This window comes from Balaenoptera borealis, assembly GCF_965194805.1.
Source record: "Balaenoptera borealis genome assembly, chromosome: 6".
In the NCBI taxonomy this organism is placed as follows: Eukaryota; Metazoa; Chordata; class Mammalia; order Artiodactyla; family Balaenopteridae; genus Balaenoptera; species Balaenoptera borealis.
Genome location: NC_138863.1, coordinates 112,924,720 through 112,941,465, shown reverse-complemented (window position 1 = coordinate 112,941,465; position 16,746 = coordinate 112,924,720). Strand labels below are relative to the sequence as shown.

Here is a 16,746-nt window from a genome sequence, read left to right as displayed (position 1 = left end):
AAGCCAGGGATGGGACCAGCCGGGGGTCTGGGCACCCCAATCTGAAGATAAGAAGACAGAAAAGGAAAAACAAAACAAAAAAACAAATTAAAAAAGAAGAAGAAAGAAGACAGGGCTTCCCTGGTGGCTCAGTGGTTGAGAATCCGCCTGCCAATGCAGGGCACAAGGGTTCAAGCCCTGGTCGGGGAAGATCCCACATGCCACGGAGCAGCTAAGCCCGTGCGCCACAACTACTGAGCCTGCGCTCTAGAGCCCACGAGCCACAACTACTGAGCCCACGCACTGTAACTACTGAAGCCCACGTGCCTAGAGCCCGTGCTCCACAACAAGAGAAGCCACTGCAATGAGAAGCCCGCACACTGCAACAAAGAGTAGCCCCTGCTCGCCGCAACTAGAGAAAGCCCACGTGCAGCGACGAAGACCCAACACAGCCAAAAATAAATAAAATAAATAAATAAATTAATTAATTAATTAAAAAAAAAAAAAAGAAGAAGAAAGAAGACAGCAGTCCCGGACCTGAAAAGCCAACGAACAGCAGGAACATGTAAGCTCACAGTTACCAGGAGCCAGGACAGCCCCAGATGGGGAGACAAGGGCTCAAATCCAGGTGCTGCCACCAGCCAGCCGATGACCTCGGGAAGATCACTTCAGCTTTCCGAGCCCCCATATGCCACCATAACAGAGAAGCATACCACCTGTCCCCGCCTACCAAAGCAGGCTGTGGCAGGTGTAAAAACAGCAAGACGATGATACTCCTTTCAAAGCAGCCCCAGACATAAGGCCAGACTATCACCACCGCATCTGTGGCACCACCCATGCTCCCCAACTTCTAGAACCGTAGTTCATGCAGAGTTTCTGAGAAGGCTCTTTTGGAATCTGTTTTATCAATGATCCTACACGACCCCATGCAGGTCGCGAGGGAGCAGATTTAAGCCATTTGCTCCTGAAGCCCTCACAGCAGACGCTGCAGACTCCTGTCTGGGGGTCCCCTGAGAGCATAGCTGGCCAGACTCCTCCAGCATGGGGCCACTGAGGGGCAGGCGACATCACGGCTCAGAGCCAGCTGACTTCACAGGTGGGAAATTCCTAATGGCATAGCTTTCTTATTCAAAACTCACCCATTCTTACAATTACTCACACTCTGAGAATTGTGCAGGTGACATTAAAAAGAAAGTTGCCGAGGACACTTCCCTGGTGGTGCAGTGGTTAAGAATCCGCCTGCCAATGCAGGGGACACGAGTTCGAGCCCTGGTCCGGGAAGATCCCACATGCCGCGGAGCAACTAAGCCTGTGCGCCACAACTACTGAGCCTGCGCTCTAGAGCCCATGAGCCACAACTAGTGAGCCCACGCGCCACAACTACTGAAGCCCGTGCACCTAGAGCCCGTGCTCCACAACAAGAGAAGCCACTGCAATGAGAAGCCCGCGCACCGCAACAAAGAGCAGTCCTCACTCGCCACAACTAGAGAAAGCCCGCGCGCAGTAAAAGAGACCCAACGCAGCCAAAAATAAAATATAATAAAACCTTTAAAAAAAAAGAAAAAGAAAAAGAAAAAAGAAAGCCGCCGGGGCGAAGGGTGGGAGCAGGATGGACCTGGGGCAGGGAAAACACTGCTTCAGACAAACCCACAGTAACAACTTGATGGAAATCATATATCAAAAGGCAATTTTGCAGATGAGGGCAAGAGTGAATCTGTAACTTGGACCTAAAATTCAGAACATCAAGGCCATAAACACCAGTCTCCCTGGTTTCTACCGCCACAGGCCAGGAGCAGCCAAGAGGCACGGGCTGTATTTGGCCTGCGGGAAACTGACTCCCAACCAGGGTTCCCAAAATTTAATTAGTTGCCCATTTATTTCACATTAAACATAGGTTTCCATGGCAATTCTGCTAAGGGGCCGACCCTTCCTCTGCGCACACACTGTCTGGATGCCACAGACCCAGGCAGTTTCTCCTGTTTTCGGGACTGGCTTCTGTGAGCATCTGAGTTTGTGGCTGCTAATTCAGATGAGACATTGTGGACGGACGCTCATCTTGAATGACTGCAGGCCAGGGGTTTGGGCTCCCCAAACTTCTAGAGCAGAGAGTAGGAACCCAAAGACTCGGGATCGAAATGCTGTCAGATAACACCTGGCCCCATGTGCCACTCAGCTGATCAGAAGCCCTCCCCTCTGGAAACAGGAGATCACAGGCCTTTGTTACCTTTCTGTAACTCTGAAGGCTTACCAAACAAAATAAAACAAAACAACAAACCACCTTACATCTTTCCTTAGAGTTCTGATGAGATGACCATAAACAGGTGTGATTTTTAAATCGCACACCAGGACTAATAAAAGATGCAGTGGGTGTGAGCCCTCCCGGGACAGGGCCAGTCTCGGTACAATCACGGAGCTCTTCACCCTCTCCCGTCCCAGCCAGGGTGGGCATCAGACATTATACCTTGATGTGGAACTTAACTTGGTGAGCTTCTTCCCTTAAGAGTGTATGCACTGTAAGATATAAGACTGTTCCCAGTTAAAAATGGTTCCACTTTCAAGACAAGAACAAGGAGGGCCACGAACAAGGGTCCATGAGCGCAGCTACCTATTCCACATCAAGTGAGCCGTGCTACACATTAACTTTTAATGTCTAAATAAATGAATGCATCAACTAGCCCAGGGCTGAAAATTCCCACCAATAAACATTTCTTAGAGTGGAGTCAGATTTCCATCCCTTATAAAATGCAAAGATGTTATCTGACTGACATCTTAATCAATTGCGCTTAATACTTCTATGTCTACATTTTACCTAAGCTTCTGATTCTGATGGCATGGAACACAGGGTAGCCAGTCTGATGGAGGAAAAGGATGGAAAAGTCCAGGATCCCAGGCAACCAGGAAGATCAAGGTGAGACAAGCACAATGTGAGAGGAAGCACACGGAGTATAAGACATGGGATTGTTTGTTTGAGCTAGCTCTGCTGAAGAAGACCAAATCCATAGGTAGGTACACTCCTACCCTGCTCTCTGTCTTTCCTCCGTGTCGTGGAGATATTAGAGAACATGTTCCTTGCCAGCTGCGATGATAAATAATGGTTAACGTCCACGGGAGTTACTAAAGGAATGGCTCTAATGTCTGTTTCAAGTTGGCGGGGGTGGGCATACAGTACAACTTAGAGCAGTCACCTTAATAGCTCTACTAAATGCAGTGCAATGCCCCACTTCATTTTCATCTTCCCTACACACACACACGCACACACACAAATGCAATACGTTACTCCCAAAAGATTAACATGTATTTTTCTAAAAGTGAAATTAAAGGTCTCATAATTTAGCCCTTTTATAAGATGGTGCACATAGCCCAGCTCAAACCAAATCACATCCTAAAAGAAGAGCCCATAATTTTGTATTACATCACTATGCAACTTACATACAGGTACACTTCATTTCATTCCATTTTTTTTTTTTTTTTTTACAAATTGAAAGTTTGTGGCAACCCTGTGTTGAGCAAGTCTATCGGCACCATTTTTCCAACAGCATTTCCTCATTTCGTGTCCCTGTGTCACATTTTGTTAATTCTTGCAATATTTCAAACTTTTTCATGATTGTTATACTTGTTATGGTGATATGTAATGAGTGATCTTTGTTACTATTGCAGAAAGATTAAGACTTGCTGAAGGCTCAGATGATAGTTCATGTTTTTTTCAATAACGTATTTTTTAATCAAGGTATGTACTTTTTTTTTTAGACATAATGCTATTGAGTACTTAATAGACTACAGCATAGTGTAAACATAACTTCTACGTGCACTGGGAAACCAAAAAATCTGTGGGATTTGCTTTATTGCATTATTTGCTGTACTGCGGTGATCTGGCACCGAACCCACGATATCTCTGAGGTATGTCTGTACAGTGAAGCATTGTAATGGCAGCATCTTAATCTCCTGGTAGGTAAATCAGCTGCCTTCTAACATGAAGGTAGCCTGATAGGAGAGTGTAAAAATATTCCTTATCACAGCATTCATAAGGGGCGGGGGAAAAAAAAAGAATCAGAGTGCCAAAAAAAAGAATCTGGGTGCCTCTCACCCAGAAAACAAGGCAGTCAAAAACACACTTTAATATGAAATTGTGTCCCCCAGTTTTTGCATCTGAATGTCAGTTGTGTCAGAAAGCCTAATGTGAACAGATTTATATACTGAATTGAGGTACAAAGGAAAAAAATAAGTCTTATTATAATAGTGATTGAATGGACACAGAACAACAGATGGGAACAACACAGATCAGATCGCTCTGCTATATAAAAATCACTCCATTTCTCTTAACATAAAAGACTTTAAAAGTAGTCAAAAGATCTAAGAAGAGGGACACACAACCCAGTACCAGCTCAACTGCCTTTTTATCTTGCCCAGTGCTTCTCTCCACCAAGTCATTCACATTCTACAGTGAGTTCTTCTGAACTCCTAAATATTGTATGTTTTCTCTCCACCTGCCCAACTTCCCCCAGTACATCTGGGGTGGGAGGTAACACAGGAGGCTGGTACGGTCAGGAAAGAATCTTAAGACAAAAGAAGAACCTTACCACTTCCGGGAGCAGCTTAGTCGAGAGGTCATGGATGGCTTTGACCACTATGCATACGGATGACAGAAGGAATATCACCCCCAAGATGACACAGGCTCTGCAAAGAAACAGAACATTGGGACTCTTTACTGGGAGAACTCCACCCTGTTGATTTACACAATGACAGTGACAGTGACACAGCCCGAGGCACTGGGATCCACCGTAATTCGCCACACTCCCACCATGACCACCCCTAGTCTCAGAACTGATACAGAATCCTCTCCAGAAGAATACAGTTCAGAGATGTATCACCAAAATCAGTCCCGTGGGAAAGGGGCCCACCATGGTACAAGACCTCACAGCATCCCACGAATGCTGGTGTGGGAGGGTCTTCAAGGCCATGAAATCCTTCCCCCTTGCCTGGCAACACAATATTTCACTCCTCCTCCAGCTGGAGGGTGCAGAGTTTAATAGCAAAGAGTGGAGGCTTTGGAGCGGGTGGGGGAGGGATGGATTGGGAGTGTGGGATTAGCAGATGCAAACTATTATAATACAGAATGGATAAACAACCAGGTCCTACTGTATAGCACACGGAACCATATTCAATATCCTGGGATAATCCTTAATGGAAAGTAATATGAAAAATTTTATATATAACTGAATCACTTTGCTGTATAGCAGATATTAACAACATTGAAAATCAACTATACTTCAGTAAAATAAATTTTTAAAAAAGAGAGTGGAGGCTCTGGCACGAGACATCCCAAGCTCTACCATTTAACCTGTTGGTTGATCTTGGTCAAGCTACCAAACTTCTTTTAGCCTCATTTTCCTCACCTGTCAAATGGGAATACTATTTCCTACCTGAAGATGAAATGAGGTAATTGCACAGAGCACAAAAAAGTTACCCATTAATGTTGGCTTAAGCAAAGTAACTGAAAAGCCCACCCTGGATGTCTCTTGATGATATGACAGGATAGACACCTTTGGATTTTCCCAAAGATAAAAAGAAGAAATAATTTGGTAATGACAAAAGAAGAGTATTCATGGCAGGATGGAGCGATTCTTTTAAAAGAAATGAGAGGAGAGAAGGAAGGATGAGGTCAGCCAAGACAGCCGGCACGGGGAAGGAGGAGCGAGTTAGGGATGAGGCCAAGGGTAAAGCCAGAGGACACCGAGACAAGGGTTGGGGGTGGGAGCTGGGAGGACGTCTACGGGCTCGGGATGCATCAGCTCTCTCTGGCAACCCAGACACAACAACGCACAGGAGAAAGACAGACAGAAAATGAAAGTAAGCCTGAGGAAATGATGATAGTAATACAATGGTCAAAATACCAAACGAAAAGGAAAAGAGAGAGAAAAGAGAAACAAATACAAGAATGACTGCAGTCAGCCCTAGATCATTCCTGTCCCAACATGAGGTCACCGTCATTTGGCAGCCTTCTCAGCCCTCTTCCCCGGCTAACAGATAAAATCATTTTTCATTACCCACCTTGGATTCCCTTCTCTGCACTAACGGAATGGCCCAAAGTGGCACCTACGTAGAATCCTAGCCAACCCCAAACCTAAAGGTCAGAAATAAGCATGTAAACAGGCTGCTTGCGGTCTACTCAGTAGGCTTCTAATTAACATGTTAGTTGTAGGTTTTATTCTTTCAAAAACACAGACAGAAAGAAAGGATCATTGCAGGCTGGGGTGAAACACAAAAGAACATAGAGACGTAGGAAACGTAACGCACAGGCTGGGGCTCTTGGTACAGGCTTGAGCAAAAGGAAATCCTGGCCCTGTAAACCAAAAGGATAATCTCTCCTGGGTGCCATACATCCCCATAAGGAGCCAGGGGAAAAACATGCACTCACGGGGGAAAAAGATAAAGCAGGCCCAAAGCACACAGGGACGCAGCAGCAGGAGCGAAGAAGGCTAACGCAGGCAATGTGCCGGGCCTGGTCACCACAGTCCTGGCAGGGTGCTGGGGGCAGAGGGGCCACAGCCGAGAGGACAGTCATGCAGGATGAGGTGGCTTACTGGAGGGCCCTTTAACTGATGAGATACTGGGGCAGGACCAGGGATCCCAGGGCTTGCGGGAATCAAAGCTCCCAAAGCAACTGGCCCGAGGCCCAGCTGTGCCACAGGGAAGATGGCTATGGGCCCGCTGTGCCTGGCACTTGAAGCAACCATTTCTTCAAGCAAATGGGACCGTGAGAGGTGCCATTTCAGGAAAAGAGCCTAAAAGTCAGGCCTCCATTCAAAAAGCTCCTGAGTGACTAGCAGAGACGCTCTCTGATTCATCCTTTCAGATAAATTCAACCCCCAACTTAGCTTCTCAGCCCCAACGGCAACTTACACTCCACTGGGGAATTTTTTGGAACAGTGGCCCAAGGACAGCTCCTTGGGTCAATTTCATCAGAATCTCTGGGGGTGAACCCAGGCATCTGTATTTGTTTAAAAGCTCCCCAGAAACAGAACTAGACCCACAGACATAGAAGACAAACTTATGGTTACCAAAGGGGAAAGGGATGGGGAGGGATAAATTAGGAGTTTAGAATTAACATACACACACTATTATATATAAAAATAGATAACCAGCAAGGACCTACTATATAGCACAGGGAACTATACTCAATATTTTATAATAACCTATAAGGGAAAAGAATCTGAAAAAGAATATTATATATATGCATATGTACGTGTGTGTGTGTGTGTGTGTGTGTGTGTGTGTGTGTGTGTGTGTATATATTTGAATCTCTTAGCTGTACACCTGAAACTAACACAACATTGTAAATCAACTCTACTTCAATTTAAAAAAAGTAAAAGCTCCCCAGGCAATTCCCTGAAGAATGTCTCACCCAGGACTAGACCCAGGGGAGGCCATGTCCTTAGGGAGCTTCCACTGTGGGGTAAAAATCCATCACTCTCTGGACAGAGGGAGCACTCACCCCAGGTGCTGAGGAAGGAAGGGTCTAATGGTCCCTCAGAGACCTGCAGTACATCTGTTACTTGATCAGCCCTTTCTCCCTGAGACGTGAATAGCGCAACCACCACTTGGGTGCTAGACCTTCTACAATTTATCACCAAATCCCCAAGAAGCCTCCATCTCCATAATCCTCTTAGGGGGACAGACACAGATGTCTGAGCTGCTTCCTGACAGGGAATAGCGACGCTACAGGACTCTCTGTTTCTCCTGATCACTGCAGGCATACCTTGATAATGCACAAAAGGTGGATTTGGATTTTGATGGATTTTGTTAAGGAGACAGGTATGCAGTGGTCTCCTTACATAATATCTTGCTTATACATTTTTAATCAAAACTACCTACCAATCCCTTAAGGGCGAGAACCATATTTTTATATCTCAGTATCTACAGCAGCACGCAACAGCTGCCCCTTCATGCATCTGTAGAGTGGATGTAATCATTAACTGATTACGTAATCACTAGCTGACTTGTAAGTTCCCCCCCCCCAGAGTTTAAAGGGGCATCACCCGCCTACCAGTGGGCTTGGGAAGAGGAAAGGGACTCCTAACACTTGAGCCAAAATGCCTATGGAATAGCCCACACTGTAAAACAACTCTGAAATGTAATGAAAAAATCCAAAGAAATGGATGATTTGGTTTATTCACGTTGAATTTTACAGATCTGTCGTCATATTTTCTTCACAAATATACCTATGAATATGCTCAAAATGTTTCAAAAACCTATCTTCATCTTCTTCTAAATGTGTTGCAAATTCAAAAGCCCACAGTCACCCTTCCATCAGCACTGCTGGAAGCCTGTGTGTCAGAGCTCCCCCAGAGCTGAAAGCAGCTATTATGAGCAGAGGGTGTGATGCTATTTTTTAACGTGTTATTAATAATATATTGTGTTTACACAGCAGCTTTCTCCTCAGGTGCTGAGGTGCACATCGGCTCATAAATGCCCCGGTGGCCACTCACCAGACCTGGGTTTTGGTTTTTCTGTTATTTTATGGATTGGGAGCTGGGGGGTGGCGAGAGTTGTGTTTCGTAAACACAAGGAGTCGAAATGGGAAAGTTGAGGATTTGGGAGGCTTGCCCCAAGTCACCGCAGAAGTTTGAAGTCCACCCAGAAATAAAAGCCGGGTCTCCTGCCGCCCTCCCAGTGTCCAGCCACCCGAAGGCTCTGGCCATTCACGTGACATCCTCACCCCACCACTGCCCTGGGGCTGCAGTCGTCTCCGGGATGCAGGGAAGATTTGGGTCAGGAGCAAATACTGCAAATATGGCGGCTTCTGAATCGGCAAGTGTGGGCTGTTTCCTGGTTTGGGGGGAGACGGACGGGGGGCCGGGGGAGAGAGGGGGAGGGGAATTGGTCCATCAGCGCACCTTGGCCGTCACCTGGAGAGGCTAGCCTGGCACATGAAGAGGGCAGTGTGCCCGCAGAGCCAGGTCACCGCAGTGAAGGCAGACTTCTCCTCCCTCCAGCCCAAATCCCACAGCAGGAAAACACTGATTCAGAAAGAGGCAAATGATGGCTTTTACAACCTGTTTTTTGGATTGTTTTTTTAATCCACGCACTGGCTTATTAAGAGATCTCCAATCCTTACCAGATATTTGCCTTTCCTATTGTGATTTTCCCTTTCCTAGATACAAACAACTATATGTAAAATAGATAAACAGCAAGGATTTACTGTATAGCACAGGGAATTATACCCAATATCTTGTAATAACCTTTAATGGAACATAATCTACCAAAAAAAAAAAAAAAAAACCCAATTCACTATGCTGTACATCTGAAACAAACACAATATTGTAAATCAACTATACTTCAGTTAAAAAAAAAAAAAACTTTGGGAGGAGGGATAAATTGGGAGATTGGGATTGACATATACACACTACTATATATAAAACAGAGAAATTATACTCCAATAAAGATGTTTAAAAAAAAAAAACATGATCAAAATTAAAATAAATAAAACCAGTTATTTCAAAGTTAAAAAAAAACAAAAACAAACAAACAAACAGAAAACTAGAACTTCCCTGGTGGCGCAGTGGTTAAGAATCTGCCTGCCAATGCAGGGGACACGGGTTCGAGCCCTGGTCCGGGAAGACCCCACATGCCACGGAGCAACTAAGCCTGTGCGCCACAACTACTGAGCCTGTGCTCTAGAGCCTATGAGCCACAACCACTGAGCCCACGTGCTGCAACTACTGAAGCCCACATGCCTAGACCTCGTGCTCCCCAACAAGAGAAGCCACCACAATGAGAAGCCCGCACACCTCAATGAAGAGTAGCCCCAGCTCGCCACAACTAGAGAAAGCTTGAGTGCAGCAACAAAGACCCAACACAGCCAAAAAAAAAAAAGAAAATAGATAACTAATAAGGACCTACTGTGTAGCACAGAGAACACTACTCAATAGTCTGTAATGGCCTATATGGGAAAAGAATCTAAAAAAAGAGTGGATATATGTATATGTATAACCGATTCACTTTGCTGTATACCTGAAACTAACACAACATTGTAAATCAACTACATTATACTCAAATAAAAATTTAAAAAATAAAAAATAAAAAAATAAAATTTAATTAAAAAAAAAAGAAAGAGGCAAATGAACTACCGCCCCCTTTCAACACAATCTCCCAACCAACCCAGACTGAAGCTGCATTTAAATTCCCACAGGACCAGTGGTTGTCAAAGCGTGGTCCATGAACTAGCAATGTCCACATCACCTGGGGACTTGTTAGAAAGGAAAATGTCAGAGGCCACCCCAGACACACTGAATCAGAAACTCTGCAGATGGGACCCAGCAATGTTTTAATATGTCCTTCTGACGCTCACTGAAGTTTGAGAACCACGGTAGTATTAGTCTTGCCAAAGACACATTTAATATCTAAAAGAAGACTAGTAAAATCCAAAGAAATGGTTAAAGTCACTAGCACATTTTTTTTCTTCTCCGAAAGACTGCCAAGTTCTCAGTGTTCAGCATTGTAAATCTACGAATCACCCTGCAGTCAGCATTAATTTTTGCCTCTGAAGTTGTAAGGGCAAAACCTGTTGGCAGACACTCTCACATCCAAAGGAGAGAAGGTTGGAAGTTTGGTCCCTGGTCAACTGCAGGTTTAAAGGCCTGTGGTTCACATGAATAAAGCCTGGGTCTTATCATACCCATTCTAAATTATTTTCCAAAAAGAAGCTTCTTCTAACCATCCCCTAATTTACAAAAGACCTAAGACACAATAGCTCTGGCACTTAACCAATTCAATCTACAGCTTAAAGTGTAATGTTTTATTTATCATCTGTCACCATAGTCTCCAAAGCACGTGTAATCTGGGTTGTCGTCCAGTCAAATGTGAAATAATGAAAAATGAAAGACAGTCAAGCGGCGAGTACACATAGTACTTAGGGGTGCACGATTTCTGATGCTGTTTGTTCTAGCTAGTCCTCTTTCACTCCACATAGTCTGCCATTTTAAATAAAGCCACGAACAAAACCAGCTAGGAGGCAGGATAAAGGGAAGGAGACAGGGTGCCAAACGTGCCGTGAGCCATTTCTCCTTCTCTGTAACCGCCATGCCAAACAGCCACCATTTTATTCAAGACTCCCTGCTCCTTCACTAATTACCACCAGCCACCTCCTCTCCCACCTCAGGACTTCCCGCCCCTCCTCTTCCCGTTCCTACTCATCTTACCTACTTGACCCGCCCAGGCTCTAAGACTCCATCTCCTCTCTCCACCCACATCCCCATCTCTCTTCTCTCTCGATTTTTAAAAAGTATTTATTTACTTATTTATTTAGGCTGTGCCGGGTCTTAGTTGCGGCATGCGGGATCCTTGTTGCAGCACGTGGGATCTTTAGTTGCGGCATGCACACGGGATCTAGTTCCCCGACCAGGGTTCGAACCCGGGCCCCCTGCACTGGGACCGCGGAGGCTTACCCAGTGGACCACCAGGGAAGTCTCTCTCTTCTCTCTTTAGCTTCAACCTCATCCACCTGCTGCTTTGTGAACAGGATGTGGTGAGGGGGAGGATGGCTTGGACCAGGGACCGTCACTCAACCAGAGCTCTCCAGGCACGGGGTCAAACCCTGTCCATGGTTAGACTGTCCATCTCCTCAACATGTAAACCACTAAGAACCTCTCCTTACTCAACAAATGGCCCTTTGCTTTTACACCTAACAATACACAAGATGACTAATCCCATCCAAGTGAAATCTCATTTAGACAGAACTTTCTTCCTGGCTTCAACTTTAGGGACAAAAGTCAACATGGGGGAATTTGTTAAAGGATTAGATTCTAGAGCAGCGCAATCCAATACAATTTTCTGTGATGATGGAGGTGTTCCATTCTGTGCTGTCCAAGGCGGTAGCCACTAGCCATATGTGGCTACTGAGCACTTCAAAGGTGCCTAATACAACTGAGGAAATGAAGTTTTCATTTTAACTACTTTTTAAATTAATTAAAATTTTAATTTATTTAATTTTAATTAATTAAAGTTTAAGTGACCACATGTGGTTAGTGACTGCCATATTGGACAGTGGAGCTCTAATGGTTGGGTTGAAAATATAGAAGTTCACCCAGAACTTTAAATTTTTTAAATATATAAATTTGTATAGATAGATAGAGAGAGAGAGAGACAAAGAGAGAGACCCAGAAGCTGCTCATCTCAACCAGGTAAGTTTATAAAGTAGGCCAGCAGGAACTGCTCTAGGAAACCTTGCAAAGGGGCATCATGCCTTTGGTACCTCTCTTCAATCAGCGTATCATTTCCCTCCCTCCAGTAAACCCCCAGCTCCCAGGTTTACATTTCAAGTCTCACTCTTGTTCTCATCTAATGTCAACCAGTCACAGCACATCTACTGCTCCAGCAGGCTAACTGCATTCATTCACATTTCAAGGTCTACACGCCAAGGCTAAGGCAAACAAAATCTATTCCCAGCCTCCCGAGAGCACAAATCTGGGATGGGAAACCTGAAAATCATTACTGGACAGTCACTAGTTGTGAATGTGAGAAGAGATAATGGACAAGGAACAAAAAAAAGAAAAGGGTCAAAGGGATGAAACAGAACCTGGGGACCGAGTGGGAAGGAGGGATGGTTCACTGGTGTGACAGTTAATCTGGGTCTAGAAGACTGGACAGGAGTCATCAAGCAGAGAAGCCGGAAGGCTGTGGAGGGCGCTCCAGGCAGAGGGAACTTCATAAGCAAAAATGTGAAGACGTAACCCTGGGAGGTCCTGCTTCCATGGTAATTCAGAGTGGAGATGCGGTTCCTGGAGCATGTGGCTAGGGGGGCAGCAGTGCCAGACCACACGAAGGGCCCTCTGTGTCCTGGAAGTCCCCTCGAGATGGAGGGCACAACACCCACGATATGCACAACGTTTTCTCTGCATCTACTGAGACGATCCTGTGGTTTTTATCTTGTCTTCTGTTTATGTGATGTACCACGTTGATTGATTTGCATATGTTGAACCATGCTTGTGAACTTGGGATGAATCCCACTTGGTCGTGGTGTATGATCTTTTTTATATTGTTGGATTCAGTTTGCTAATATTTTGTTGAGGATTTTTGCATCTACATTCATCAAAGATATTGGCCTGTAATTTTCTTTTTTTGCTGGTACCTTTGTCTGGTTTTGGTATCAGGGTGATGGTGGCTTCACAGAATGTCTTTGGGAGTGTTCCCTCCTCTTCAGTTTTTTGGAAGAGTTTGAGAACGTGATATTTACAACGGATCTTAGATGGTACAAGGACCAGCGCATTGTATTTAATAGTTATTTATTTTTACGTACATTAGAAAAACTGATTTTCACCCCATGCCTGCAAGGATATTATTGCCTAAGGGAAAAAAGTCAAATATGATTATATTTAAATAAATGTTAAGTAAGCAATAGCATAGGTGGTACGTACGATAGGGCAAAAATCATCCAGGCGGAACACACGTCTGAGGCTGAGAAAGCCTGCAGGGGCGACAGGAAGTTATTAAACTGTTTTAAGCAAGAGAGGCCCATGATGTGATCTCGGCTTTACCAAGACCCTCTGACTGGGCTTAGAGTTTGGCAGGGTTGAAGGGAAGGAAACTAGAGGCAAGGGAATCAGCGGGGAGACAATGCTAGTAGCCTAGAAAACAAGTGACGACCCCCTGCAGAGGAGCCCCGACAGTCAGACAGAGGGATCAATCGGGAAAGACCTTACAGAGGCAGAGTGGATGGAACACGGTAACTGACTAGAGAGCAGAGAAGGATGCCAGGAAAACCCTGATTTCCCTTTCCTAGAGGAAAGAGGTAGTGGCACATCCAAAAGTAGGAGGAATGCGCCTGGAGTGGGGAGCTGGTAGTGAGTTTAGTCCAGGACTCGCGAAGCTTGAGAAGCCACGTCCAGACAGCCAGATACACGGACCTTAGCTGAAGCGGCATCACCTGAGCCTGGCCGCCCAGGGCCATTTTCCTGGGCCCCTCGGTCTCACGATGCTGTTTCTGGGGTGTAGAGAGTTGCAAGGAGACAAAGGAACAGGGCACGGCCATTCTAATGATTGCCAGACCCCACCGAGTCTGGTGCAAGGGGGGGTGCGTGCTGAGACCCACGAGCCCCCGGCTCCTTTGATCCACCAACAAATACCGATTGACGTCTACTGTGTCCCGGTACAAGGATTCAGCAGCCAGCGAAAAAGCATGTGAATAACTACCTGTTCTCTTGGAGCTTACACGGGAGAGACCGACAATAAGCATGTGAACGAATAAGCACAGTCTACATAGAAACATAAAGCAGCACAAAGGAGAACAACGGGAGTGTATTTTATATACAGTCGTCCCACTTCTCTCTAAGGAGGGGGCGTTTAACCACAGACCTAAGAGATGGGACATGTGCTGTGCAGCTACCTGCGGACCAACACTCTAGACAGAGGGAACAGAGAGCAAAGGCGCCTACGCAGGAGGTGAGACACAAAGACACGAGCACATCCATTTTGGAAAAGGACCAGGATATGGCCTTGGGCAAAACAGGCCTTGGAAGCTAAAGAACAAAGGCCCTGGAGGCCAGAGTCCCAGAGACAAAAACCAGACTGGCAGGAATAAAAGATTAGGTTTACCTCTGTTATACTAAAGAGTGTACCTAGTTGCCACAAGACAAGAAGCTCAACTATAAATTTTAACCGCACCTGTTCTGGCGCTTTCTTGCAGAAAATTCTCCTGCACTCCTTTCCCCTCACAGAAGTGCTCCCTGTTCCCGACAGCCACCATGGACCCATCTGCTGCTGATGAAAGAAGTTGGACAATTTCTGGAAATTATCAGTGATCATGAGGCAAACCCTCCGTTTTGTTATAAAAGCAACTTGTCCCTTCTACTCAGGGAGCTGGCACTTTTTTTTCTTGCTTTCTCCCTTGTGCACAAGCTCTCTCTTTTAATAAAAAAAGCTTTGCTTGCCTAAGAGTCTTGTGGAAGATATTCGTTTCTATGGCATTGCTGTTTCAGCATCTGGAAAGAGCCCTGTAACAGAGGGAACCCAGCATATTCAATGAACAGCGATGGGGCCCACAAGGCTGGAACGCAGTGACCATGCAGGACCTTAACGGTCATGCTAAGGACTTGGTCATGCTAAGGACAGGAAACCAACAATGGATTAAGCAGAGAAATGACTCACAGGTAAACAGGATCACTCCAGCTGCTCTGCTGAGAAGAGACCAAAGAGGGACACTGGTGGAAGCTGGGTGGCCAGAGAGAAGGTAATGTTGCCAGAACAGGTACCAGATCCTTGCTCAAAACCCATCAGCTCCCACCTTTAACAGGAATTAACACAAATCTTTAAGAGATAAAAAAGGAAGCTAAAGGAAGAGAAAAACAAAAGGGGAACCAGCTGGAACCAAGATGGCAACTAATCCGACCTCCAACCATCTCATTCTATGCTGATTTTACTGCATTAGCATATTAAACGACACACCTACCTGCGGCCATGACCGGAAGTCAAGGACCAAAAGAGGATAAACAGAGGGTGGCACCCCACTCCCTCAGAAAGCCGCGCCCCTTCCCCAATAGACTAATGCATATGCCTCCCCATCATTAGCTTCACTCCCCCCTCCCTTTGTCTCTACTCTAAAATCAAATCCCTCTCAGCACGTTGATTTGTGAACTAAGTTCCCACTTCTCCACTCTCTAGCCACTGAATAAAGCCTGCACTGCTTCAATCTCAGCTTTGCTTTTATTTTTGGCTGCACACACTCAAACAGAAAAGGAACCTTCCTTGCAGCCCTGGTAGGGCTATGGTCCAAGCAGGGTCCACAGGGCTTAATTCGGTAACAGTAACAGCAATGATCCTGGAAAGAGATGATGCTAGAATAGGGCGGGAGAAGTGGAGGTGGGGAGAGGCGGCTCGTTCCTACCAGTTCTTGTGAGATTCAAGGCAGATTTGCTGATACTCACTGTTTTCAGCCTAGGGAAGTACAAAGTGAACTGATGGGTTTTAGGGAGATTTAAAAAGGACATTCAGGGTAATACTTGTTTCTCAGGAGAATAAGAAATCTTACCACTTAAGCAAACTGGTTACTCAGAGTGAACCATTTAAGTATATTTAAGTCCATTTTATATTTAAAATTATATTTAGTGTCAATTATCTGTGCACCAATTTCAATTTTTTCTTAAACAAAAAAATTTTTTTAATGTTTAAAAAACGTTTAACTGCTTGTGTATGCATAAAATATATGCAGGGAGATACGCAAAGGGTGACGACAGCCTCTACAGAAAACACGTGGGGAACAGCAGCTTGCTTTTCCCTATATACCCTAGCATGCATTTTATGTATTTTGCAAACAACGTGCATGCACCACCTATTAAAATAAATACTACATCAATTTGAGATTGAGGGAAATATTTAGTGAGGGTCGACCAGATGCCAAGAAACCTGTGATGCACTAGATAAAATGACAAATAAGACATAGTCCGTTTCCTCAAAGAGTAGAGAAAGGGGGCATTTAAATCACAGGAATATTCCTAGAGAAGCTGAGATTTAAGTTGACTTTGAAAGAACCAAAAGAAGTTAGCTGGATAGAAGAGTATGTTTCCAGGAGAGTATATCCAGAGGCCTATCAGAATCCACTCATTCAACACATCTCCCCTGCAAAGCTACTTTGTGCCAGCCACCATTCTAGGGAGCAGGCCATGCGGATATATGGGGCAAGAACCTTCCAGGCAGGGGGAGGAGCAAGGCTCTAAGCAGAAGTCTGCTTGACCTGATGCAAGAACATCAAGGCAGCCAGTGGGATGAAGATGAAGG

At 45.2% G+C, this 16,746-nt stretch overlaps 1 protein-coding gene across 1 annotated transcript in view; it reads right to left on the bottom strand.

The window, feature by feature from the left end:
• Positions 1–16,746, bottom strand: part of TMEM163 (transmembrane protein 163) — a 256,787-nt gene that overhangs the window by 41,440 nt on the left and 198,601 nt on the right. Inside the window, exon 5 of the mRNA XM_082397929.1 lies at positions 4,557–4,653. Within this exon, the coding sequence (XP_082254055.1) occupies positions 4,557–4,653 (97 nt within the window). The remainder of the gene's footprint in view (positions 1–4,556; positions 4,654–16,746) is intronic.